Source organism: Mustela erminea, chromosome 17, assembly GCF_009829155.1.
Source record: "Mustela erminea isolate mMusErm1 chromosome 17, mMusErm1.Pri, whole genome shotgun sequence".
Lineage (NCBI taxonomy): Eukaryota > Metazoa > Chordata > Mammalia > Carnivora > Mustelidae > Mustela > Mustela erminea.
Window position 1 is genome coordinate 12,861,399 of NC_045630.1, and position 27,714 is coordinate 12,889,112.

At 34.7% G+C, this 27,714-nt stretch overlaps 1 protein-coding gene across 1 annotated transcript in view; it reads left to right on the forward strand.

Moving 5' to 3' along the window:
• The window catches only part of PPP2R5A (protein phosphatase 2 regulatory subunit B'alpha), a 65,149-nt gene that overhangs the window by 10,711 nt on the left and 26,724 nt on the right, over positions 1-27,714 (forward strand). The window contains exons 2-3 of the mRNA XM_032318520.1: positions 23,736-23,932; positions 26,182-26,283. Of these exons, the coding sequence (XP_032174411.1) occupies positions 23,736-23,932; positions 26,182-26,283 (299 nt within the window). The remainder of the gene's footprint in view (positions 1-23,735; positions 23,933-26,181; positions 26,284-27,714) is intronic.

Genomic DNA, 27,714 nt, shown 5'->3' on the forward strand with positions numbered 1-27,714 from the left:
TTCACTATTCAGTGGAATGTTTGTGTACACCACATGGTGTATGTGTGAGGGAGATCACAAAATATGTTGGGACAAGAGCAAGTGCAAATAAGGTTGGAGTTACTTATTTCCTGTTTTCTGCCTTTAGAGTGTAAGTTAAGTGCTCCAAGACCTGAGATCTGTATCTTCTTCCCCAGCATTTAAGTAGTCAGTTCTTGGTCTTACTACTTATTGGATAAAATAATGAAACAAAACCTATTAAATTGACTTAAAGAAAAACACCATTTTGTGTCATGCAGTGATTCATGATTTTATACTGACTTAAAACTGAGTCACATAATGTTTGCATACAACCCTAAATTTAGCATTTTGTTGATAAAGAAACCAAAAGAGGTAGGTTATATGTTTGTGCAAGTTATATATAGCTCAGTATCTTTTCAGTTGGTTTTTTTATTCTTCTATAATATCAAACTGAAGATGTGTATTGCCTGCACTAAAGCAATAATAATACCAAATTTCTAACAGTACAAAGGAGAATTCATAGTAATTGAACCTCTTCAAGGTATGGATTTCTTTTAGGTCCTGGGCAAGTAGACCATTATTGAACATTTTTCTAAGAATATTCAGTGTAGAGGATTTTTATTTCTTAAATTGTGCTGATATAAAAATACTTCATTGATCTTCTTTGGTGTCTCCCTTTTAGCACAGTTCCTCCCTTTTTTAAGTAATGTCAAATTTTCATTGGAGAACATTTAACATTTGTTTTATGAATGAGTACTGAGACAGAAGATGAAGTGAACTTTTCATCACTCAGCACTTTTGTGAGAGCTAGAGTTATATTTTGGAGTTAAAGTTATAATCTATAATTAGCAGTTTTAATGAGTTATGGAATATCAAGAACTGATCAGACTTTCTACTTATTTCTGCCTCTCTTTTGGAAATGCTGTGTATATTTCAGTTTCTCTTTACATAAGCTCTGTACACAGTTTCGGAAAACTTGTATTTGTGGCCACATTAGCGTAGTCTTTGTGATCATTATTTCCCAATTTGAGGGAGGAAATAAATTGAGGCAAAATAACTGAGACTTGGATATAAAAGTCAGTTGGACTGATTCATCTATCACTTTACTGATTTTTTTTTAAATCTATTTATTTGACAGAGAGAGAGAGATCACAAGTAGGCAGAGAGGCAGGCGGAGAGAGAGGAGGAAGCAGTCTCCCCACCGAGCAGAGAGCCCCAATTCGGGGCTCGATCCCAGGACCTTGAGACCATGACCTGAGCTGAAGGCAGAGGCTTTAACCCACTGAGCCACCCAGGCACCCCTCACTTTACTGATTTTTACTCTGCTGTAAAATCTCCAGAAAAACAAATTGGACGATGTCATCTCTTTAAGTAGTTTTCCACATACATTTGTCCTTCCAGTGAATGAACTGGCCTAAATTTGAATCCAAAATGGAAACAAAATAGTAAATGTAACAGTGCACCTTTTAAGGGGCATTTAGTTTTAATAGTCATATTTCCTTCAGAGGAAATTTCTATCATACACCTAGGAAACTTAAAAATAACCCAGCTTTAACCTAGCTACCAAATACCCAGGCACTGATTTTGGTATTTCATATATTTTGATATCCTGTTTTTAATTTGGACCAACATGGATGACCTTAGACATAACATTTTGATATTTTGAGAATTGCTTCTTCTTCTTTTTTTTTTTTTTTAAAGATCTAGAAAAGTTAGCTTCTCCTGTGGAATAGGAATGACTATTTTAGGATACAATACTTGCTGTGAGTCATGAGTGAGTTTCAGTTTTCATGGTTTTCTAAAATAAACTCACTTAAAGACTATGCCATAAGAAATGTCATATTCTTAACTACCCTATTTCCTTTATAATGGCTTTATTATTTTTATAAAAACTTACAGACTTCACTGTTAAAATCAAGTCAAAAAAGAGTCGTACAAGGATAGAAAATAAAAACTCCCAGAGGAAAAGTTTCTTGAATTTTGAGAATCTTTCTATTTTTTTCCATTAAGTGGGATCATATAATGTATGCCGTTCTGCATGTAACCCGTTACTTACTTTAATTGAATATTATAAATAGCATACTTCTGAGAGGAAAAAATTAAAATTGATTTAGATTTGTTTCTGAGTGAAGTTTATATTTCTGGAAGTACTAAGTAGAATTATTTTAAACCTTGATTAGAAAAATTCCTTATGTTAGGAGGGGGTAGGGAAAGGGTGGTTGGGTTATGGACATTGGGGAAGGTATGTGCTATGGTGAGTGCTGTGAAGTGTGTACCCCTGTACACACACAGACCTGTACCCCTGGGGCTAATAATACATTATATGTTAATAAAAAATTAAAAAAATTTAAAAATTCCTCATAGTAAAAGGAGAGGAAATAATTTCTAAGAACACTGCTGTTTGATTTTAGGGAGGTTGTACATGGATCTTTTAGAAAACCTGATTAAAGAAATGCATCATCTTCTCAGAAAATATTGTATACAATATTGTGTATATAATTTTAGGGTTCTTGGATTCACCACCACCACCACTACCCTGAAGCCCATCTGTGGTCTGATGATGGAAGGAAGTCAGTGTTTGTAGACCTTGAGGCCTGTTCTAGAGACTTGAACAACGTTGTTAAGTTGTTAATCCCTTCCCTTAACACGGTAGCAGGTGTTTCTACAGGGAAGAGTAGTTGCCAGATGGATCCTCATCACAGTCATCAAAACTGAAAATAGCTATAGAGGCATTGATCTGTAAAGATTTGCTTAATACTTCTTGTTCCCCAAAAATTCCAAATGAGAAACAAAATGCTTCTAAAAGCCTGTTTAATTTAATGAATAACAGGCTTTATATTCAAATTGAATTAATAAGCAAAAAACAAAAAAGCAAAAAATGTTTCATAATTTATCACATAGGAAAAAACAGAAACCAAAAAACAAATTGAATTAAACAGATGACATAGATATTCCTTTTATAGGCATATCTGAAAGATATTGCCTGCTTGGTTCCAAACCACCCCAATTAAGCAAATATCACAATAAAGTGAGTCAAATGAACTTTTTATTTCCCAGTGCATGAAAAAGTTATATTAACACTGTACTATAGTCTTTAAAGTGTGCAGTAGCATTATGTCAAATAAAAAAAGTACTTACCTTAATTTAAAAATACTTATTGCTTAAAAATGCTAGTCATCAGCCTTCAGAAAGTCGTAGTCACTGATTGTAGGTCACTGTAACAAATAAAATAATGAAAAAGTTTGAAATATTCCAAGAATTACCGAAGTATGACATAGAGACATGAAGTGAGCAAATGCTGTCAGAAAAATGGTGCCGGTAGACTTACTCAGTGCAGCGTTGCCACAAAGCTTCAATTTGTAAAAAAAAAAAAAAAATTCAGTATCTGCGAAGTGCAATGAAATGAGTTTATATGCCTGTACTCTCTCAAGAGCCTGTTTTTCTGTATTCTCCTTCCAAAAGTCCAAGTTTCTACAATCCAAGGAATTCATATAATAAGCCCCATTAGCTCATCTTTCTTGTTCTTTTCTACTTTATCAGAAGTTGTTTTCAAAGACAAAAGATAACAAGTTAATTTTTTTGAGATTAAAAAACAGTGCCTTATCCTTTTAAAATATAATAGTTGTGGATGTATTCACATTTGAATAGTGATGGAATAAAGCATAGAAATATTCTTTAAAGTTTGGATAGTATTTTAGCAGTTTTCTTAAAACAATATTTGTATATTAGGATTCACTATCAAATTGGTAGGGTGCATGTATGCAGATTTCCTAAAAGGTTATCCCTCCACAGTTCTTTTCCAACCATTTTTCAATTTTCATGAAATCATAAATCCTTAACAAAGTTCTGTTTGCATTGCTGTGAATCACTTGTTAATAAATGTTTCTATTGTTCCTTTATAATAGTTTGATCCTCTAAAGTTTCAAATAAAAGCTGATTTTAGAGTCTTAGTTATTAATGTTCTAGGAGTATTGCCAAAAAAAGCTACATGTCCTATATTCTGTGCCAGTTTCTTAAATTAGAATCTTGGATTGCATCCTCAGCGTGTCACTGTAGTGGTATTGCTGGGTTGCTATGATACAGTGCTTGTTCTATAATTTGTAGCATGAATCCTATATGAGATCCTACTTTAGATTTCAAAAATGTGAGTACCAGTAATTGGAAATATGACACGTTTTTCCTTTAAGGAAAATTATACCTATAAAATTTATTTCTGTTACAAATTATACTTAATCCTTTATTTATTCTTAGATCTAAAATAAAGTTTTAACAATGAACATTTTGAAGTAATTTGGTTATCCTTAAGTTTAGTTTATCACATTGACTTTTATGAAAACGGGCAAGAAAAAAAAGGTTTTATGATAACGAATGCATTAAAATTTCATTCTTTTTCTATAGGGTATTTGAGGTCTTAAGAGAAATGAATAGATTTTCTGGTACCATGAATTTGAGACTATACCAGCAAAACTACATTACAAGGGAAAACTTCAAATTATCTTACTTTATGGAATTTATTCTTTTTTATTCAGTGAACTGTTCTTAAAACCAACCCTACGTAGCCCTATTGATAAAATATTATTCTTTTTCCTTTTATGTGGTGGTTTTTGTGTTTTCATTTATATGTTCCATAGAAATTAGTATAGATGGCATAAAGACAAAACGGGTATCCTAGGCATGTGTTGTGTATACATTTGTGGCAGAATGAAGTTTTTATAATTATTGGTTAGTGGCATTTGACCTTTAAATCATAACTGATCTTTAAACTTTTACTTGATTTTAATGCTTTAAACTTTTAATGTTTTACATATTTGATATGGAAGTGTTTTAGAGACCAGGACTGAACTAAAATTTGTTAAAAGCTTTATTGAGATATAATTCATAAACCATATGATTCACCCATTTAAAGTGTACAATTCAGTGGCTTTTAGTATATGTACAGATATGTACAACCATCACTATAGTCAATTTTAGAACATTTTCATAACCTCAAAAAGAAATGCCATACCATTTAAGTATTACTCCTCATCTCATCCATCGCCTTCCCTAAGCAATCATTAATCTACTTTCTGTTTCTATAGAGTTCCCTGTTCTGGACATTTTATATGAATGGAATCATATATAGTCTTTTGTAAGTTTTTTATACCACCGGCTTCTTTTCACCTAGCATAATATTTTCAGGGTTTGTTCATGTGGTAGATGTTTCAGTACTTCATTCCTGTTATGACTAAGTGATCCATTGTATGGCTTTAGCACCACATTTTATTTGTTCATTCATCAGTTGATGGACATTTGAGTTTCCAACTTTTGGTTATTATGAATAATGTTACTATAAACATTTGTGTACAAGTTTTTTTTTTTAATATTTTATTTATTTATTTGACAGAGATCACAAGTAGGCAGAGAGGCAGGCAGAAAGAGAGAGAGAAGAGGAAGCAGGCTCCCTGCAGAGCAGAGAGCCCAACATGGGGCTCGATCCCAGGACCCTGGGATCATGACCTGAGCCGAAGGCAGAGGCTTTAACCCACTGAGCCACCCAGGCACCCCTGTGTACAAGTTTTTATGTAGGCATATGTTTTAATTTCTCTTGAGTACATACCTAGAAGTAGAATTGCTGGGTCATATGTAATTCTTTGTTCGTTCATTTGTTTAAGATTTTATTTATTTGAGTGAGAGAATGCCATGAGCAAGTGGGACGGATAGAGGAGAGGGAGAAGCAGAGTCCCCACTGAGCGAGGATGCAGGACTTGTTGCTAGAACCCTAGGATCATGATCTGAGCTGAAGGCAGATACTTAACCAACTGAACCACCCAGGTACCCTATAATTCTGTGTTTAATTGCTTGAGAACTGCCACAGTTTGCCACCATAGCCACAACATTTACATTTGTAACCAGTTTATGATCTCTGCCTACCCCCCGCAACACTTGTTATTCTGACTTTTTTAATTACAGTTATCTTAATGAATATGAAGTATGAAATTTTTGTGATTATGATTTGCATTTCTCTAATGACTAACGATGTCAAGCATCTTTTAATGTGCTTTTTGGTCTTTGGTGTATCTTCCTTGTAGAATTGGCACTTCAGATCCTTTGTCCATTTTAAATCGAATTGTCTTTTTTCAAGTTGTAATAATTTTTAATATATTTTAATACAAGTCCCTTTGTCTTCATTTTTTTTTTTAAAGATTTTTTATTTATTTATTTGACAGAAAGAGAAATCACAAGTAGGCGGAGAGTCAGGCAGAGAGAGAGAGAGAAGCAGGCTCCCGCTGAGCAAAGAGCCCGATGCGGGGCTCAGATCCCAGGACACTGAGATCATGACCTGAGCCGAAGGCAGCGGCTTAATCCACTGAGCCACCCAGGCGCCCCTGTCTTCATTTTTTTAATGGTATTCTTTGAAGTGCATGTTTTTAGTTGTTTTTTTTTTTCTCATGTGAACGTTTTTAGTTTTGATAAAAAGTCCAAATTATGTTTTTTTTCTTGTTCCTCATGCTTTTGTTTTCATATCTAAGACTCTTTTCCAAATCTGAGATTAAGGTTTACTTTTATTTTTTCTTCTAAGAATTACTTAGGTTAGCCCTTGCATTTTTAGTTCATTTTGAGTTCATTTTTGTATGGGATATGATGTAACAGTTCAATTATATTCTTTTGCGTGTAACTATTCAGATGTCCTAGCACATTTGTTTAAAAGCCTGTGCTTTCTCCATTAAATGGTCTTGATGCCCTTGTTGAAATCAGTTGGCACATGGTTTTATTTCTGGGCTCCCAATTCTGTCCCACTGATCTATATTCTCTTGTTTCATCAGGACAACACTGTTTTGATTACTGTTGCTTTGTAGTACATTTTGAAATGGAGAAGTATGAGTCTTCTTACTTTGTTCTTCTTTTTCAAGACTGTTTTGGCTATTCTAGATCATTTGAAAATGCAAAAGTTAGGTTATTTATTTGACGTTTTTATTTGTTCTTCTGTAGGTATTTACAGCTACAAATTCCCTTCTAATCCGCTTTAGCTACATCCCATTTGTTTTGGTATATTGTGTCTTCATTTTCATTTGTCCCAAAGTATTTCCTGATTTTCCTTTGATACGTTCTTTGATACCTTATTTAGGAGTGTCTGTGGTTTAATTTCTACATATTTGTGAGTTTCCTAGTTTGTTTTCTGTTACTGATTTATAATATCATTCTACCATGGTCAGAGGACACACTTTGTAGTATTTATGTTTTTAAATTTTTTGAGGTTGATTTTATGACCTGGCATATGGTCTGTCCTGAAGACTTCCATGTGCACTTGAGAATATATATTCTGCTGATGTTGGGTGGAGTATTCTATAGTAAATATAAATTCTATGGTGTTCTATAGAATTGTGTTAGGTCTAGTTGATTTACAGTGTTAAATCTTATATTCCCTTGATCTTCTGTCTAGTTCTATCCATTATTAAAAATGAGATATTGAAGTCTCCAACTGTTATTGTTGAAGTATCCATTTCTTTCTTCACTTTTGTTTTTGCTTCATATATTTTGGAACTCGGTGCACATATTTTTTTAATTGTCACATCTTACTCATGAACTAACCCTTTTATCATAAAATGATTATCTCTAATAAATTTTTTGTTGTTTTAAAATCTGTTTATCTGATAGAGGTATACCACTCTAGACTTGTGTTTGTTTGCATGATACATCACTTCCCATCATTTTACTTTCAGTCTATTTGTGTCTTTGAATCTATGGCTTATATTTTGGAGCATATAGTTAGGTCTCTTTAAATTCAGTCCTTTTGATTGGATTGTTTAACCCATTTATATTTAATGTTATTTGTTGATATAGTGGGATTTATGCCTGCCATTTTACTTTCCTTTTTCTGTGTCTCATGTCTTTGGGCTATATTTTCCTTTTCTGCTTTCTTTAGTATTAGGTGAATATTTTTCAAAGCAGCATTTAAGTTTGTTTAATGATTTTTTTTTTAAACTATATCTTTTTGAGTTTATTTTTTGTGGTTGTTTTTGGGCTTATCCTATACATATTAATAGAATCAACTTCAGATTTATATTAGCTTAGTGCTGGTGAGATAGAGAAACATTGCTTTTATATTCCTTTATTTCCTTTTCCCCCTTTTTAAGGCATATTGTTATTTAGTTATATTTATTAGTGTTCTATACCCAATAGTACATTGTTGTAGTTATTACTTTACCATCAGTAGTTATTTCTTTAACCCAGTACAGGTTTGCTCCCACCCACCTCCTTTGTGCTGCTATTGGCAAATGTATTACGTTTCTATATGGTAATGATCTAACATCATTTTATATTTATATTTATGCATACATATAATGTGTATATGTATATCTGTAAGTATATGTATAATATATCCATATCCATATCTATCTGTAAATATATATATAAATATATCTGTATATATATGTGTATCTGTACATGTATGTATATATTACTTTATATAGTAGGATTTTTTTTTAATCCTTTAAGAGAAAAAAAATAAATGCATTAATACTGCCTTTTATAATTACATAATTAACTTTAGTGGAGCTGTTTTTTGTGTATGGATTTGAATTACTTTTGGTGGTCACTTGCTTTCAGCCTGATGGAATTCTTTTAGTGTTTCTTGTAAGGTAGACTTTGTAGCCTCTCAGTTTTTGTTTATTGGGAATGTCTTTATTTCACCTTAATTTTTGAATGATAACTTTGATGGATATAGGATTTTTGGTGACAAGTTTTTTTGTTTTATTTTGGGGGGTTTTTGGTTTGTTTTGAGCAGTTTGAGTATGTTAGTTTGTTTTCTAGCTTCTGCTATTTCTGCAGAGAAGTCAGCTGTTAATCTTAGCTCTTGTGAGTAATTAGTTGTTTTTCTTTTCCTGCTTTCAAGATTTTCTCCTTGTCTTTTGACTTTCAGCACTTTTATTATGGTGTAGCTGGGAATCTCCTTGAATTTTTCTTTGTTAGAGTTTGTTGAGCTTTCTGGGTATGTAGTTTAGTGTTACTCAGTAAATTTGGGAAGTTTTCAGTCTTCACTTTTTTTCTCCTTGTCCTTTTGTACTCCTCTTATGTGCATGTGGTATGCTATATGGTGTCGCACAAATCTCTGAAGTTCTGTTCATTTTTCTTCACCTTTTTTACTCTAATCAGATTTCATAATCTCTTTTAGTTTATCTTCAAACTTCCCTAATTTTTTCTTCTGACATTTCACATCTACTGTTGAGTCCTAGAGAGTTTCTCATTTTGTTATTGTACTTTTTAATGCAGAATTTTCATGTTTCTCTTTGGTTTGTTGTTGTTAATTCAGTCTCTTTACCTATATCCTCTATTTGATGTGACATTATCACATCTTCTTTACTTCATTAGTTATGGTTACCTTTAGTTCTTTGAATATATATAATGGCCACTTTGAAGTCATTTTCTATTAGTTGCTCTCACAGGCAGTTTCTGTTGCCTCCTTTTTTTTTTTCCTTTGTATATGGGACATAGTTTCCTGTTTCTTTCTTTCTTTTTTTTTTTTTTAATTTATTTATTTTCAGAAAAACAGTATTCATTATTTTTTCACCACACCCAGTGCTCCATGCAATCCGTGCCCTCTATAATACCCACCACCTGGTACTCCAACCTCCCACCCTCCGCCACTTCAAACCCCTCAGATTGTTTTTCAGAGTCCATAGTCTCTCTTGATTCACCTCCCCTTCCAATTTACCCCAGCTCCCTTCTCTTCTCTAACACCCCTAGTTTCCTGTTTCTTTGTGTATCTTATAATCTTTTTTGTTGTAAACTGAACATTTTAGATAATGTATTTTATTTTATTTTTTTAAAGATTTTATTTATTTATTTGACAGAGATCACAAGTAGGCAGAGAGGCAGGCAGAGAGAGAGAGAGAGAAGGAAGCAGGCTCCCTGCCGAGCAGAGAGCCCAATGTGGGACTCGATCCCAGGACCCTGAGATCATGACCTGAGCCGAAGGCAGAGGTTTAACCCACGGAGCCACCCAGGCACCCTTAGATAATGTATTTTAATGTATTATAGCAACACAATACTGGGTACTGGTCCTACCCCTCAGAGGTGGTGTTATTTGTTTGTTTAGTGACTGGTTTAATGTTGTTCTTCAGAGAGGTGCAGCTTTAGGCATGCCAGTAGGCACTCTGAAATGACAGATGCTTTGGACAGGGCTCTCTTTATGTTTTCCTAACTACACCCCCAACTTTAAATTCCAGTGACTTCCACCTTGTTTAATTGTTTTCAACAATGCTCTGGGGCATAAATTGTTGTTCTGATTTTTTCTGACTAATCCAGTCAAATTCAGGCTCCTTTGAAGGAATAGTTCCTGAGGTCAGTGTTTGATACTTGTTCTGACACCAGGAGGGCTTCTCTAAGCTGTTTCCTTCCCAGGTAGTCTCCTGCAAACTAGCTGGTTAAAACCTGTTTCCTCATTGAATCTACACATTTTCCGATTGCCTTTCACCACAACTCCCACTTTTTTTTGAGAGCACCCTAAACTTTGAACTTCTCTGTGCTCTGTTAAAAAAGAAAAGTCAGTTCCTTTGGGAAGAAACTTAATAGCTGTTTTATGGCTTGCTTCCCCAGGCAAAATTTCTGAGTTAGGGCTCCAGAGTTGGGTGATGATAGGGATAATGGCATGTTTCTCCCTGGGTGACACCCTGCTCCAGGAGCTGAGCAGGAGATGGAAAGGCAGCGATAGCTTGAGATCTTTTTGGATCTTTTGGCTTACCTCTTCCATTATGGAACCACCACCTTTATAGATCAGGACTAAGGTAATGGCAGCCCCAGTATTCTCAGTGGTGCTGTACCAAGTAGAGCCTCTGTCCCATGAGCTGGGCAAAAGAAGGGAGTCCCTCTTAACTCCATTGACCCAGAGCTTAGTCTCAGAAATAGATCGCTGTGGGCAGGGTGAGAAATGCCAAAATGATGTTCCTTACTTGAAGAAAGCTATCTGACAGGGAGCTAATGGTAAGAGGGATCCTTGTGTTCTTGGCTAGTGGAGTGGAGTTTCTGTTTAGCTAAGCTGGGAGGAGAGAGGCAGGTAGCTTTGTTCAAAAACACACATTCTTATTATTATTTTATTTTATTTTATTTTTTATTTCCAGCATAACAGTATTCATTATTTTTGCACCACACCCCGTGCTCCATGCAATCCGTGCCCTCTATAATACCCACCACCTGGTACCCCAACCTCCCACCCCCCGTCCCTTCAAAACCCTCAGATTGTTTTTCAGAGTCCATAGTCTCTCATGGTTCACCTCCCCTTCCAATTTCCCCCAACTCCCTTCTCCACTCTAAGTCCCCATGTCCTCCATGCTATTTGTTATGCTCCACAAATAAGTGAAACCATATGATAATTGACTCTCTCTGCTTGACTTATTTCACTCAGCATAATCTCTTCCAGTCCCGTCCATGTTGCTACAAAAGTTGGGTATTCATCCTTTCTGATGGAGGCATAATACTCTATCCCCAGGGGTACAGGTCTGTGAATCACCAGGTTTACACACTTCACAGCACTCACCAAAGCACATACCCTCCCCAATGTCCATAATCCCACCCCCTTCACCCAAACCCCCTCCCCCCAGCACCCTCAGTTTGTTTGTGAGATTAAAAGTCACTTATGGTTTGTCTCCCTCCCAATCCCATCTTGTTTCATTTATTCTTCTCCTACTCACTTAAGTCCCCATGTTGCATCACCACTTCCTCATATCAGGGAGATCATATGATAGTTGTCTTTCTCTGCTTGACTTATTTCGCTAAGCATGATACGCTCTAGTTCCATCCATGTTGTCGCAAATGGCAAGATTTCATTTCTTTTGATGGCTGCATAGTATTCCATTGTGTATATATACCACATCTTCTTGATCCATTCATCTGTTGATGGACATCTAGGTTCTTTCCATAGTTTGGCTATTGTGGACATTGCTGCTATAAACATTCGGGTGCATGTGCCCCTTTGGATCACTACGTTTGTATCCTTAGGGTAAATACCCAATAGTGCAATTGCTGGGTCATAGGGCAGTTCTATTTTCAACATTTTGAGGAACCTCCATGCTGTTTTCCAGAGTGGCTGCACCAGCTTGCATTCCCACCAACAGTGTAGGAGGGTTCCCCTTTCTCCGCATCCTCGCCAGCATCTGTCATTTCCTGACTTGTTCATTTTAGCCATTCTGACTGGTGTGAGGTGATATCTCATTGTGGTTTTGATTTGTATTTCCCTGATGCCGAGTGATATGGAGCACTTTTTCATGTGTCTGTTGGCCATCTGGATGTCTTCTTTGCAGAAATGTCTGTTCATGTCCTCTGCCCATTTCTTGATTGGATTATTTGTTCTTTGGGTGTTGAGTTTGCTAAGTTCTTTATAGATTCTGGACACTAGTCCTTTATCTGATATGTCGTTGGCAAATATCTTCTCCCATTCTGTCAGTTGTCTTTTGATTTTGTTAACTGTTTCCTTTGCTGTGCAAAAGCTTTTGATCTTGATGAAATCCCAATAGTTCATTTTTGCCCTTGCTTCCCTTGCCTTTTGCGTTGTTCCTAGGAAGATGTTGCTGCGGCAGAGGTCAAAGAGGTTGCTGCCTGTGTTCTCCTCAAGGATTTTGATGGATTCCTTTCGCACATTGAGGTCCTTCATCCATTTTGAGTCTATTTTTGTGTGTAGTGTAAGGAAATGGTCCAATTTCATTTTTCTGCATGTGGCTGTCCAATTTTCCCAGCACCATTTATTGAAGAGGCTGTCTTTTTTCCATTGGACATTCTTTCCTGCTTTGTCGAAGATTAGTTGACCATAGAGTTGAGGGTCTATTTCTGGGCTCTCTATTCTGTTCCATTGATCTATGTGTCTGTTTTTGTGCCAGTACCATGCTGTCTTGATGACGACAGCTTTGTAATAGAGCTTGAAGTCCGGAATTGTGATGCCACCAACGTTGGCTTTCTTTTTCAATATCCCTTTGGCTATTCGAGGTCTTTTCTGGTTCCATATAAATTTTAGCATTATTTGTTCCATTTCTTTGAAAAAGATGGATGGTACTTTGATAGGAATTGCATTAAATGTGTAGATTGCTTTAGGTAGCATAGACATTTTCACAATATTTATTCTTCCAATCCAGGAGCATGGAACATTTTTCCATTTCTTTGTGTCTTCCTCAGTTTCTTTCATGAGTACTTTATAGTTTTCTGAGTATAGATTCTGTGTCTCTTTGGTTAGGTTTATTCCTAGGTATCTTATGGTTTTGGGTGCAATTGTAAATGGGATTGACTCCTTAATTTCTCTTTCTTCTGTCTTGCTGTTGGTGTAGAGAAATGCAACTGATTTCTGTGCATTGATTTTATATCCTGACACTTTACTGAATTCCTGTATAAGTTCTAGCAGTTTTGGAGTGGAGTCTTTTGGGTTTTCCACATATAGTATCATATCATCTGCGAAGAGTGATAATTTGACTTCTTCTTTGCCGATTTGGATGCCTTTAATTTCCTTTTGTTGTCTGATTGCTGAGGCTAGGACCTCTAGTACTATGTTGAATAGCAGTCCATTATCACCATTCTTATTATTCTTAACAAATTTTCATAAGTATTCTTAGATGTTTCCTCATTTGCTGTTTGTCTTAGGACCATTTCCAGAGGCTTTCAAAGTTTGTGTTAAAAATAATTTTCATCTGGGGTGCCTGGGTGGCTCAGTGGGTTAAAGCCTCTGCCTTCCGCTCAGGTCATGATCCCAAGGACCTGGGCTCGAGCCCCACATCGGGCTCTCCGCTCCGCAGGGAGCCTTCTTCCCTTCCTCTCTCTGCCTGCCTCTCTGCCTACTTGTGATCTCTGTCAAATAAATAAATAAAATCTTAATAATAATAATAATAATTTTCATCTGTTTCTCTGGGCAGCAGTTCTGATGGAGCTTTTTACCTTGTCTTGCTAGAAGTTGTACTTCCTGTGGTTAAAATTTTAGCTTGTTTTGTAGTAATAATTAGTACCTTACTCTTACCTAGGTATTTATAGCTTTCAAGTATATAATCATGCCAATAAATTTGAAAAAGGAATTAGGAAAATCCCTTGAAATAAATAGCTTTCTGGAACTGACACAAAAAGAACAAAAATCTGGGCAATTCCTATAACTATTTAATTAAATTATTAAAAACCCTATCAAGGACATTTTAAGAAAATGAAGTTAAAAACCAATATCCCTTAGATATAAAAATGTTATACAGAATACTGATAAATTGAATTTAGCCACTATAAATAGGATAATACATCATGATTACAAAGGATTCATGCCAGAATCCAAGGTTGATTTTATATTAAAAAATGACTTTCTGGGTGCTGGATGGCTCAGTCAGTTAAGCTTCTGACTCTTTGTTTTGGTTCAGGTCATGATCTTGGGGTTCTGAGATCGAGCTCCAGACCAGACTCACAGACAGCATGAAGTCTACTTGGGATTTTTCTGTCTCTGTCCCTCCCCCCATCAATGCATGTGCGTGTGTCCTCACTCTCAAAAAAATTTTTTTAAAAGACATGCTGTATAAGCAGTTTTATCATCACTTAACTTAAATAGAAAAATAGAAATTCCTTCTCTATTAATTCCTTTCTCTCTAGTACTTTAATGTTTAAATTACAGCCACCTCATTAACCCTGATCTCCACTTCTGGCTCAGTAAGGCTGCTTGCATTATGAGGCTTCTCCTTATGGTACAGTCTGGAAAGTGCTAACAGAGACCTGGTATGACTGCAGGCCTTCTCTGTTTTCCTTCTCTCAGGGATCATAGTCCCATATTGCCTGTTTTCAAGCATCTGAGAGCAGTTATTTCACATATTTTGTCCAGTTTTTAATAGTTTACAGGAGGAATACTTGTCTGCTGGAAGCATAAATGTTCCCTACACTTTCTGTCATTCTTCCACAGTAGGTATAATGTGATAGTATGGCATTTCATACATAAATTCGTATATATGGTTTTTACATACTTATATTTTTCTGCTTTCCAGTGTGGTTGAATGTATTTTCATATTTATTGGTCATTTATGTTTCATGTCTCCTTTTCTATAGACTTGTCTTTTTCTTATTGATTTATAGATGTTCTTTTGTGCATTCTGGATGCCAATCCAGAGTTGATTATAAAATGAAATATTTTATAGTTTTCCTATTCACATTTGGTCTTTTAGTTCTCTGGTTGGAATTAATTTTTATAAATGGTGTGAGGGAGGGATCTAATTTTTTTCCTTATGAATTATCAGTGGTCCTAGCATAATTTTTTGAATGAAAATTCACTACTGACATTTTTAAAAACGCAACTCTATTATGTATTAACCTTCTGTATATGCACACTAGGATGTCGCAAGTTACCTTATTTTTTCTTTTCCAATGGTATTTTTGTCTATCCCTGTCCCAAAGCATGTAGTTTTAATTAGTATATATAGTAAGATTAAGTCTTTTCTTCTTCATCTTAAAAATCATCTTGACTTTTCATCTTTCCTGAAGAATTTTAAGAGCAACTCTTCAAGTTCCAACAAAACACCCTCTTGATTAATTGCATCGTGTTGCAATCCAAATTTCATTCCCTATATATTCATTGGAGAAGACACTGAGTCTTCTCTTTCATGAATAATGGTATATCTCTGTTATTTATATCTTTTATATATTTCATAAAAGTTTTGTAACTTTTTTCATAAGAGTCTTTCTTGTCTTTTTGTTAGACCTCTCAAATTACTTACCCTGGAACTCAGTCACCATATTTGAGAAAGCTCAGGGCACATGGAGAGGCCACATGTGGGGCTTCTAGCACTAGCCCCAGTTGGACTTTCAGTCAAAAGCCTGAATTAACTATCAGACATGAATGATTTAGCCTTCACAGGATTCCACCTCTTAGCTTTTCTTAAAGCCTCTAACTGAGGCTTTAAGACATCATGGAGCAGAGATAAGTTGTTCTTTCTGTGTGTTCTCTGAATTTCCGACCCAAAGAAACTGTGATAATAACTATTGTTTTAAGCCACTAAATTTGGGATAATGTGTTACTAAGCATTAGAAAATTAAAACAAATATCATTCTGATTATGATTTGGCTGCTTCTTTAGGCCTGCCTAAGGAATACATAACTGGAATATTCTAATAAAGTAGACTGAGGAATGATTTTTCATCCTAAATTAATAAACTGGCATTTATTACTATGTCATGAACTTGGTTAATTTATATTAACTGTGTATGATAAAAAGAAACCATGTATTAGAGCGTATAAGACAGAGGAATGGACTCAGACATTATTTAGTGGTACAGTCTTCCTAAATAAGTTTCATAAACTGACACCAAAGAGTATAGTGTAAAACTTCCTTACCACATTTTCATAAAGATTCTAAATCTTCAAAAAATTTTTCACAAAATTTGCTAATATCAGGTGAATTAGTATAATCAACCAGACTATATACTCAACTACGTAAGTATTATTTTTCTGAAACAGTTTATCCTATGAACCTTAAGGCCTCATGTGACCCTGGTTCTTTTGAGGAAGAACCAATCTTGAAAGTCGCATAGCCTCACTTTTATGACCTAGAGTTGAAAGTTGGATAGCTTCACTAATGCAGTACTGAGTTTGTTCCCTAGAGGCAAGTCACCCAAGTCCAGCCCACATTCATAAAAGATTAAATTAAACGTTTTGAAGGGAAGAGTGTCAGATAATTGTGGACAAAATTTAAAACTAGTACACTTGCTAAGTATGAAATTAGAACCAAGGAAGTTTTACAAATAATGGTATTAGGCTAATATATCCTATTTCTCTCATAGGGGATATAGTCATGTTTAAAGACCATCAATGATTCTGGTAGACTTGAAATCTCTTGGCTAAAGTTTTTTTCTCATTGGTTAGTGTTTAAGGTGGATGCTGTCTTGTGTTTGCTTCTGAAGAGGTTAAAAAATAATGAGAGAGTGCATTCCAAGCTGTGCATATAAAACAGGAAATTTCCAAATGTTTGCATAAATGGAACATGGGATATAAAAGGGGGAGTAATGGGAAATGAACTTGGAAGGGTGATGCCTCTCAGTTTCTCCTCCTCTCTTTTCACCTTCAACTTTCGTTATCTTTACATTACATTTTTAAAGTTGGTAGCATTTTCTACACCACAATTAAGTTTTCTGTAAATTGTGATGGTAAAAGTCAGAAGTCAGTGAGCATGGCTTCTGTCGTGTGACTGTTTAGGCTTCACAACCATATAATGTATTTACATTTCCTTATATAGTCTTTTTAGTATTTTCTGGAGTTTCTAATTGTGTTTCTTTTTCTTGTGCTTTTGACGTACTCTCAAGGTTTTCTTCCATATAATAAGATATCCTATTGATTGGTCCTCCTGTTGGCATCAGGAAGCCATGGAGCTTCTTCTAAATAGCTCAGTTGCTCTGTAGGACTTTACTGCTTTTCCCGATTGATTTCCCTATTTCTGGATCTTGTTTCTTTCTCTTTTTCCTTTATTGCTGCATCATGTCCTCAGGTAATTTCTGAAGAAAGGTTGTGAGGGTGCTAATTTTTCCAAGTATTTGCATGTCTGAAAATGCCCTTTTTGAATCATTACATTTTATTTGATAGTTGGCTAGTTACAAAATTCTAGACTGGCATTCAAATTCAAATGTATAGCCCCATTATCTTCTGGCATCACTCTTGCTGATAAGAAATCTAATGGATATCTGCCTCTGGTTCTTTTGTGAGGTTTATTTTTTTTTTTTTTAATCTAATGGATATCTGCCTCTGGTTCTTTTGTGAGGTTTATATTTTTTATTTTATTTTTTTTTTGAAAGCTTTTAGTCTTTATTCCCGGGCATCTGAAATTTCGAAGTGATATGCTAAATTAACCCTTTTGGGTCTTTTTTTTTTTTTCCCTGTTTATTTAGCTTTCTTTCATGTTTCAAGGTCTTCCTTTAATGCCTGTGATCCTTTACTTTCTATTAATATTAGTGAACATTCTCTTTGTTATTTTAGTGTTACACATACACACACACCTATATTCTTTCTGTTTAGTCTTATTTAGAGTGAAGGGGAAGAGATAAATTTGTCATTTCTAATAAGCATCATGACTCTCTAAGTGGGTAAGGATTTAGAATACAGCTATTAGAGGAACAGTTGATATTTCAAAGACTATAGTCTTATACTTGTTCTTGCATTCTAAGTGATTTGAATCCCATTTTTGTTACAGATTTGTATTGTGATATTGGACATACATGGTGTGGGCTCTAATGTACTTATTGTAAAGCAGTGGCTGTCAGACTTTTTCACTGCAAACTATAATAAATGCATTTCATAAACACATTGTACTCATATAGATGCAACACATTAATTGTGTTAAAGATTTATTTGAGAAAGAGAGCGAAGAGTACATATGTGGGAGTGGAGGGAGAGGCAGTGAGAGAGAACCGTCAAGCATATTCCCCCTGCACAGGAGCCTGGGGGTGGGGGTGGGGTGCTTGATCTCAGGGACCCATGAGATCCTGATCTGAGCCAAAACCAAGAGTCAAATATTTAACCAACTGAGCCACCCAGGAGCCCCGCAACATGTTGATATTTTATATATATTTTAAAATTCTGGTCATGACCCACTAAAATGACTTACTACCCACCAGTGGATTGCAATTCCCACCTTGAGAAACAGTTCTATAGAGCAGTTCCTTAAAATGTGAGCCAGATACATATTCACACTGCGTAATGAAAAACAAATTAGAGATAAGTAGGGAAACCTAATAGGACTTTTGTGAGGTTTCTGTGGGGTTTTGTTTGTTTTAAGATTTATTTTAGAGAGCAAGTGTGAGGGAGCATGTACAGGCTGGAGGGGCAGAGGGAGGGAATGCATCTCAAGTCAACTCCCCACACAGGGTCTTACAACTCTGAGATCATGACCTGAGCTGAAACCATGACTTGGGTGCTCAACCAGCTGCACCACCCAGGCGCCCCAGGGCTTTTGTGAGTTTAAAAGGTTGTGTTAATCTTCAAAGATGAAATGTCTCACTTTCCTAGCATTGTCTTGGTTCTCCTGCCTAAGACAATGCAGGGATTTCTACAGTAGTGAGAATTTTTTAGTGGTATCAAATTTTAGTCTTGAAAAAATAGAACAGTTAAGATACATTTGAAAAACTCACCTTCAAGTTTAAACCAATTATGTATTTTGCAAAGCAAGGCTGCACATCTGTTTTTTAGATAATTCTTTGTGCAGTTTTTCTTGTATTTTCCATTGTTCCCATGTTGGGGATTTAGTAATGTTTTCTAGAAGAGCACTTTAATAAATTCTTAGCTCTGATGCTGTTGAAGAGATAATGTAAATTGGTATTTCAGATCATAATATTTTTAAGTTGTAATCAAATTTCCTTGAGGAATTTTAAAGACTTAAGGCGTTTAAAATTGTTGAATATGATACACTGTGATAATAATTACTGGTAAAAATTGCCGGTCTAAATTACTCTCAAGTAAATACTTAGGGAGGTCAAAATATATTTCTAGGTTTATGACAGGACTGGGTTTTTCTCTTCATTTAAATGGCAGTCACTAGGATTTTAAATACTCATCCTTTATTTGTTCCTGATTTATTTATACATTTTAGAAGAAATTAACAATCCATTTGATTTAGATACACGTCATCATTTCAAGAAGACATGATTTAAACTGCTCCAGCAAAAATTTGAGGTCTCTTCTGGTAATTAATTTTAAGGTGACTAAGCAAATACTGTGTTATACTCAGGGGATGATGCAAAACAATTACACTGTCTGTATCCACCATTCCACTTGCTGTATGATGAGGTACTATAGGTGTTCTTATTTTTTCTTGTGAACTTACATGTTTCCATGGGTGATTTTATTTTTAAACCACTAAGTGAACTTCTGGTAGAAAACACCAGTGGATTTTTCAGATAGAGAATCCCTGGCAAAGAAGCTTTCACCATAGGAACTGGAACGGACAGTATCCACATTGAAAATGGCAAATGGGGGACACCTGGGTGGCTCAGTCAGTTAAGCCTCTGCCTTTGGTTCAGGTCATGATCTTAGGGTCCTGGGATCAAGCCCCGCATCAGGCTCTCTGCTCAGGAGGGAGCCTGCTTCACTGCCTGCTTGTGATCTCTCTCTGTTAAATAAATAAATAAAATCTTAAAAAAAAAAAAAAAAAAGAAAAGAAAATGGCAAACGGATAATTAACATTAGCCCACTAAAAACGACCAAGTCAGAACAATATGTGACATTACTGCCTAAATATTAGACTTGGCCAAACTGAAATATCATTGAGATTAACAGACTTCATTTGCAAGTATTCTTATAATGGTGAAGTATGAAGTGGCCAATGTAGATTTTCTCAGTCCTTTCTATATTTAACAAAGAGAATTATTATGCCTTCTTTTTCTCACAAGTTGTTATTCATATTTATGAAATATAGCCAGAATATTGTCTGATCTTTTTTCAAACTATTGAAATGTATTTTTTGCTTTTCTTTTTTTTCTTATGAGAAAATTCAGAATAAATTGTGTTTCAGAAGGGTACCTAAGAGTTGGGACATAATAACATCTACAAGTGCAAAATACTTCATAACTTCTTGATGAAAACCATAATTATCTTTTCTCCCTAGGATAACCATTATAGAAATGTTTTTGACCTATATAAAAATGTTGGATGTCATGGACCTAGTAGTTTCTAATCTCTTGAAGACAGGAAATTATCTCTAGCTTTCAGAACTAAGGATTGTTTTGAAAGTTAAATTAGCACATATGAAATACTTATTTTTGTGTTTGGCGTGTTTGGCATGAAGGACACACTAATGTTAGCAGTGGTTTTATATTTTATTATGTAGCACAACAAACTGCTTAGTAAGAATGTGTACTTATAGGAAGGGTTAGGTGGAAAAAGATTTTTCTATTCTTTAATACCTAAAAATAATTGAGGATTGGAAATGTCTATTTTAGGGGCACCTGGGTGCCTCAGTTGGTTAAGTGTCTGCCTTCAGCTCAGATCCTGGTCACAGGATCCTGGGATTGAGTCCAGAGTCACCTCTCTCTCTCTCGCTCAAATAAGTAAAATTTTAAAAAAAAGAAAAAAGAAAAGACAGGTCTGTTTTCACTCAGAGACAAAGGAGTTGCAATGTTAACAGATTTCTAAATATTTTTAATGTTTGGGAAGACAGGTGTGTCCTGTCCCATCTGAGCATTAGGTAATGCTAAAATAAAGTTCTGGAGGAGAAAAAATAAATTAAATCTTTAGGTTCAGAAATGAATTACTGAATAGAGAAGCTATGAAAAACATGAATTTCTTTCTAGAGAAGACTCTCAGAGTTAGGTGCCCAGAAAATGAAACTTTTTTTTCTTTGTATGGAACATATTCCTGAATCTTCAATTTACCAATCCTAGAAATCATTTTATGTCTTCTGACATATTAGAGGCTTCTGGCCTGTGCTGTAAAAGAAGAATGCCTTCCATTTGTATTCGGTTTTGAATTATATGCGCTCAGTTTCATGATCATTATCTCATTAATCTATTTAAATCTACCATCAATAAAAATGGTTTTAAAAATCGTCATTGATAAAAATGGTCATTGTTATACATTCTTAAGCATGGATATGATGTAATAATTTACTATCCCTGCCACTTTCAATATCCAGCACCAAGTTGAACTTATTCTATAGCCTGTTTTTTAGTGCATAATCTTTATTCCTCAAATTTAAGAGTTTTTTTCAAGCATCAAATGTATATTTGTTGACTCTTTATATACCTTACACTAGATGTAAAAGAAATAAAAAGGAGCCTTGTTCAGTGAATGATCCTTGCCTTTGAGGAACCTGAAATCTTTTGGTGTGTAAAAAAAAGAAGTATTTGTTAAATACAAGCTTGAAGATAATGCATACTCAGCAGTATGTTTGAGACTGTGAGTACTGTCTGTAGATGTTCAGAGAAGGGAGGGATCACTGTATCCTTACTTACTGTATCCTGACTTACTATATCCTGACTGTATCCTGACTTACTTAAGGGAAATTTTGTGGAGAATGTGAGATTTCTTATCCTTAGAGGGTTAGTAGGATTTGGAAACATAGGGGAGGAAATCTGGTAAGGTATTTCAGGTAGGGAAAAGAGTTAGAGCAAATGCATGGCCTTTGGAGAACAAGAAAAGCAGTGATTTCATGCTGGGTGGGTAGCAGGAGGAAGAAGAGAATTAGGTCTAAAATGGACTCTTGTATGAGTTTGTATTGCTTTTAGCATAAAGAAAAAATAGCTTAAAAATATTTTAAAACTGTTAGAACTGAGTTAGTTTGTAAAGGTATGGCACTTATTTCCTCTATATTCCCCATCACTATAATGGAATTTAATTATGTATGAAAATCTAATATATGTTATAATAAAGATACAAGATTAAATAATGAGGATATAGATATCTTTATAAACAGAAAAAGGTATTACTAACTGAGAAAACTTGTGGGAATTTTCTGTACAGTATGAGTTGAGAAGGATTCTTATAGCTCAAATAAAATAATCATCCCTTCTCTAGTTATAACACATATCCAATCTAATAAGTTTAGCATAATTGGGAAGCTTACAAAAAGCAGAGGTATTCATCTTATGCTTCTTCAAACTAAGTATCAGTGTAGTAGATATCTACATGACTTTTTAAAATTTAATTTCAATTGTCAATAAATTCAAATAATTGAGCTAATTGAAGGTCCTTGTTTACAGACATGAAAGTTCAAAATTGAAGTTGTTATTTTTCAGATGTTGGAAACAAAAGGATTTAATACATTTGTTAGAATCAAATCAATATAGTGTGCCCATAGTTTTGTAATAAGTAGAGGGTAAAACAATAAACATTTACTGAATGTCTATTATGTGCCAGGCACTGTGCTAGATGTGAGGTGGTGGGGAGGGAGAGAGAGACCCAGAGATAGAGATAAAGATCACACTTGTTTTTGTCTGTAGAGGCCTCATAGTTTAGGAGTGTTATACTTGTAAAACAATAATTGCCACATAATGTAGCACAATAAATGTTATAGTAGAGATACACACCTAAGATACACTTAGATAAAAGTGGATTAACCAATTAGCCTTAGTGTCTTAGAGTTTCTGAGGGGAATATGTTTCTGCTGAAATGTAATAAATGGGTAGAGTTCCCAGGGTAGGAATGTGGGGGAAAGGGCATTCCAGGCAGAAGAAACTGTAAAATATTCACAAGTTGCAGGGAATATGGTTTAACCAAAGTGAGGGTACATGCTGGAAAGTGTTAAGAGATGATTGTTGACAGTAGACAGACAGCTGAATTTTGTATACAATCCTGAGGAGTTTGAGCTTCAATTTGTAAATTTTGGAGGATCATTATTGAGTGTGACCAGATTGATTTCTCCTTTTAGCAAGATTTTAGCTTTTAAGATTGTTTAGAAGATAAATCAGGAGTTGTAGTAGTTATGGAAACAGGCAAGAGGAGCAGTTAGGATATCACTTTTGTATGCTAGATGATGATGAAGGGCATTAAAATGGCAGTGGGAATGACAAGAAAAGGATAGAGTGAGATATGTTAAACAGAATCAGTAACATTTAATTGTTGATTATGGGTAATGAAAAAGGAGTAAAAGTCCATTATGTTTTCTGGTTTCTGGCATGAATGATGAGATTAGATGGATGAATTTTTCAGTAGATTTTTATTTTCCCCACTAGATTTTTGAGAGAAGCTTTATGTGTATGAACAGCTTCTAATAAATTAATAAACATATTAACGGTAGTTTCTGAGTAGGTTATTTCTAAGTTTTTCTTTATTTTTATTTATAGATGCTACTTCCAATGAACAACAAGAGCTTTTCTGTCAGAAGTTGCAGCAGTGTTGTGTACTGTTTGATTTCATGGACTCTGTTTCAGACTTGAAGAGCAAAGAAATTAAAAGAGCAACACTGAATGAGCTGGTTGAGTATGTTTCAACTAATCGTGGTGTAATTGTTGAATCAGCATATTCTGATATAGTAAAAATGGTAAGATTTATATAAATTCAAGTAAGATCTAAGGTGTAATTATGAATTACTGAGACTGATTTTTAATAAATGTGCAATAATCAGGGTACTCAAAATGTTTTTAAAATAGTCCATTTGAAAGATTATCCATTCATTCCAAAGATGCTATCATTGCTTATAATAGTTTGAAAATTCAGTAGCCACAGAGGCTGGTGGCTGCCGTATTGTATAGTGCAGATCCAGGGCTTAGGAGAAAGATGTAGGCTTAAGATTACACAGACTGATAGATAATTAATATATAGGGCTGAATTGTCACTAAAGGAGAATGTCTAAAGTGCAAAGAGAAGAACAATGAAAAACTATGGAATTCTCTACATTCCAGATGTTGGGTAAAGGAGTCAGATCTAAAAAATTATATTTAGAATATTTTAATATACTTATAATGTCTGTAACACTTGAATTTCAATAAAAACTCAGGACCTTTAAAAAGTTAAATAACATTAAGTATGAAATCTCTGAAAAATAAATTACTGCTAACTTCATTAAAGTAAGGTTGTTTAGGATATTATTTATTAATAATTCAACCTTATTCTCCAGCAAATGGTAGAAATTTGTTTAGGATGTGATGTTTGTATTTTGGCGCATAGTAACAAAATACAAAAAATTTAGCTGGAGTAATTAGAGAGTCACTGAGTACATAATTGAAGCTTAACTGTTACCCGAGTATAGAAGGTTATAGCAAGTATAATTTGTACTTGTCTTCATTTCCTTCCCCTTGACTAATATATGTTCTGGGGGAAGAACAAAATGTAGTTAAATTTGGCCCTATTATACTAGTTGAGTTTTCTTTCATCTTCCTGAACTAGAAAATACTGGGTTTTTTTTTAATTGAAAATAAAAGCCTTAAAGAATTTTTAAAAGATCAGCTGTAGAGAGAACATTAATCAAAATAAAATTGGCTTCTGAAACTCTCACAGACAGTGAAAAGTGACAGTTTGAAAATGGAAGTATTGAATACTGATAAACTTGGTTTTTGTTTTGTGTTTATCATTAAAATATGTTCAGGGGAAAACTATTTCCATTTTACTGATTTCAAATGGTTTATGTTCATGAATTTTGAAAATATAGGAAAAAGGTACTTTTACTTTTATCTCTGTAAAAGTACTGACTTGAAGGGGCGCCTGGCTGGCTCAGTTGCTTGCACCACCAAACAGCTCTTTTCTCATCCCTTATTCCCTAAACCGTTTATTTCAGGTGACCAACTCCTTAATAGTATGGCCTTAAATGTTTACTAAACCAGTGGTCTCTCAGTCTGTTCCTCATTCTTCAAAGAATTTTGAGTTGGCACCACAGTCTAACCTTTGCTGGTGAAAAAGATGTGAAGTTTATGTTGGTGCTGAGACAATGTGAATGATGAAATTGTAAATACTGTATTTCATTGAATCTGAAATGAAGAATCTCACATCCTGACTTCAGAAGGATAAGCCTTAGGGCGCCTGGGTGGCTCAGTGGGTTAAGCCGCTGCCTTCGGCTCAGGTCATGATCTCAGAGTCCTGGGATCGAGTGCCGCATCGGGCTCTCTGCTCAGCGGAGAGCCTGCTTCCCTCTCTCTCTCTGCCTGCCTCTCCATCTACTTGTGATTTCTCTCTGTCAAATAAATAAATAAAAATCTTTAAAAAAAAAAAAAGAAAAAGAAAGAGTAGATGAACTATGTTAAATTAAATCCCCAGTGGGGTATTATAAACTATGTCTGTAATAGCAGTGAAAGTAATCTGCCCTGCCCTCCCATCCCTCTCCTTAGTGTGGTGTGTATGTATAGGAATAGAGATCTTTTATCAAATTTTTAGATTATAAGGTAAGTAAATGGCTGGATTAGAATATGGAGGGAATTGCAGAAAACTGAAAAGGATCAAGTTAGAGAAAGGTAGAGTTAGGAATTTTATGCTTTTTCCTCCATAATCCTCTCCCTTCCTTTTTTTTTCTTTTTTTTGTTTCCTGTTAAGCAAAACTTGTAAAGAACAACTTGTAATTTAAGGAAGGAGGAATCCAGAGGAAATCTTTAAATCTTTAGTAGGTTGACATCTGAAGAAGTGTCCTAGTTATGGGATAGAGAAAAAAGAAATGCCTACCTTCTTCATGTCTTGATGAGGTTTCTAGGTTTTGAACTAGGCTTATAGTCACAACTCTTAAAGTTATCTTTAAAATATTTTCATTTACATTGTTTAATTATACAATGAAGAATATAAACCTGAATTTCTTTTTCTTCACAGATCAGTGCTAACATCTTTCGTACTCTTCCTCCAAGTGATAATCCAGATTTTGATCCAGAAGAGGATGAACCCACACTTGAGGCCTCTTGGCCTCACATACAAGTATGAAACATATTATATATTGACAATTTTTGCATTTATGATGTTCTGCTGAAATCATGGTGGTTCTCTTTTAAATCTATTTAAAATACTTGACTTTTAGTATGTGTTCTTACCATTTTTTCCCCAAAATGTTTTTACTTTTTTTATTGTGATAAAGTACACTTTTACCATTTAAACCATTTTAAAGTGTACTCTTCAGTGGCATTAAGTACATTCACAATGCTGTGCAACCATCACCATTTCTAGTTCTAGAATTTTTTCATCACCCCAAGTGGAAACCCCCTTTACATTAGCAGTCACTTTCCATTCCCCTAACCCCACAGTCCTTGACAACTACTAATCTACTTTCTTTCACTATGGATGTGCCTGTTATGAATATTTAATGTAAGTAAAATCCTATAGTATGTGGCCTTTTGTGTCTGGGTTCTTTTATTTAACATAATATTTTCAAGGTTCAACAATGTTGTTGCATGTCTCCATCCCTCATTCCTTTTAATGAATGAATTACATTTCATTTTCTGAATATACCACATTTTGTTTATCCATTAATCATTTGATGGATGTTTTGGGTTATTGTAACAAGAGCTATTATAATATTCACGTAGCAGTCATGCACCAATTTTTGTTTTAAGGTGTTCCCCATAAATTTTGATATGTTGTGCTTTTGTTTTCATTCACCTGAAGTACTTTCTAATTTTCCCGTGATTTCTTCATTTTTTAGGAATATGTTTAATTTCTACATATTTGTGACTACCACATTCTTTCTGTTACTGATTTCTAATTATTTCAGTGTAGTTGGAGAATATACTTTGAATGTTTTCAATCCTTTAAGTTCATTGAGGATTGTATTAGGGCCTCATAGACAGTATATTCTGGAGAATGTTTCATGTGTGCTTGAGAAGAATGCGTGTTCCGGGGCTGTTTGGTGGAATGTTCTATAGAAAACTGTCAAGTCTAATTGGTTCATAACGTTGTTCAAGTCTTCCATTTCCTTGTTGGTCTATTATTGAAAGTAAGAGATTGAAGTTTCCAGCTATTGTTGTTGAATTATATATTTCCTTCCAATTCTGTCAGGTTTTTCTTCATGTATTTTGGGACCCTGTTGTTAGCTACTTATGTTTATAATTGTTATATTATCTATCTGGATGGTCCTTATCATTGTAACTCCAGAAAGTTTCTCAAGTTCATTTGTCTGATATTAGTATAGGCACTTCACCTCTCTTTTGGTTACTGTTTGCATAATATATATTTTTCATCTTTTTACTTTTAATGTGTTTCTTTGAATCTAAATTGTGTCTCGTAAAAGTTGGATCATGTTTTTTTAATCAGTTTCAACAATCTATGCCTTTTGATTTGGAGTGTTTAATCCATTTACATTTAATGTAATTACAGATAAGGTAGGATTTACATCTGCCATTTTGTTATTTTCTG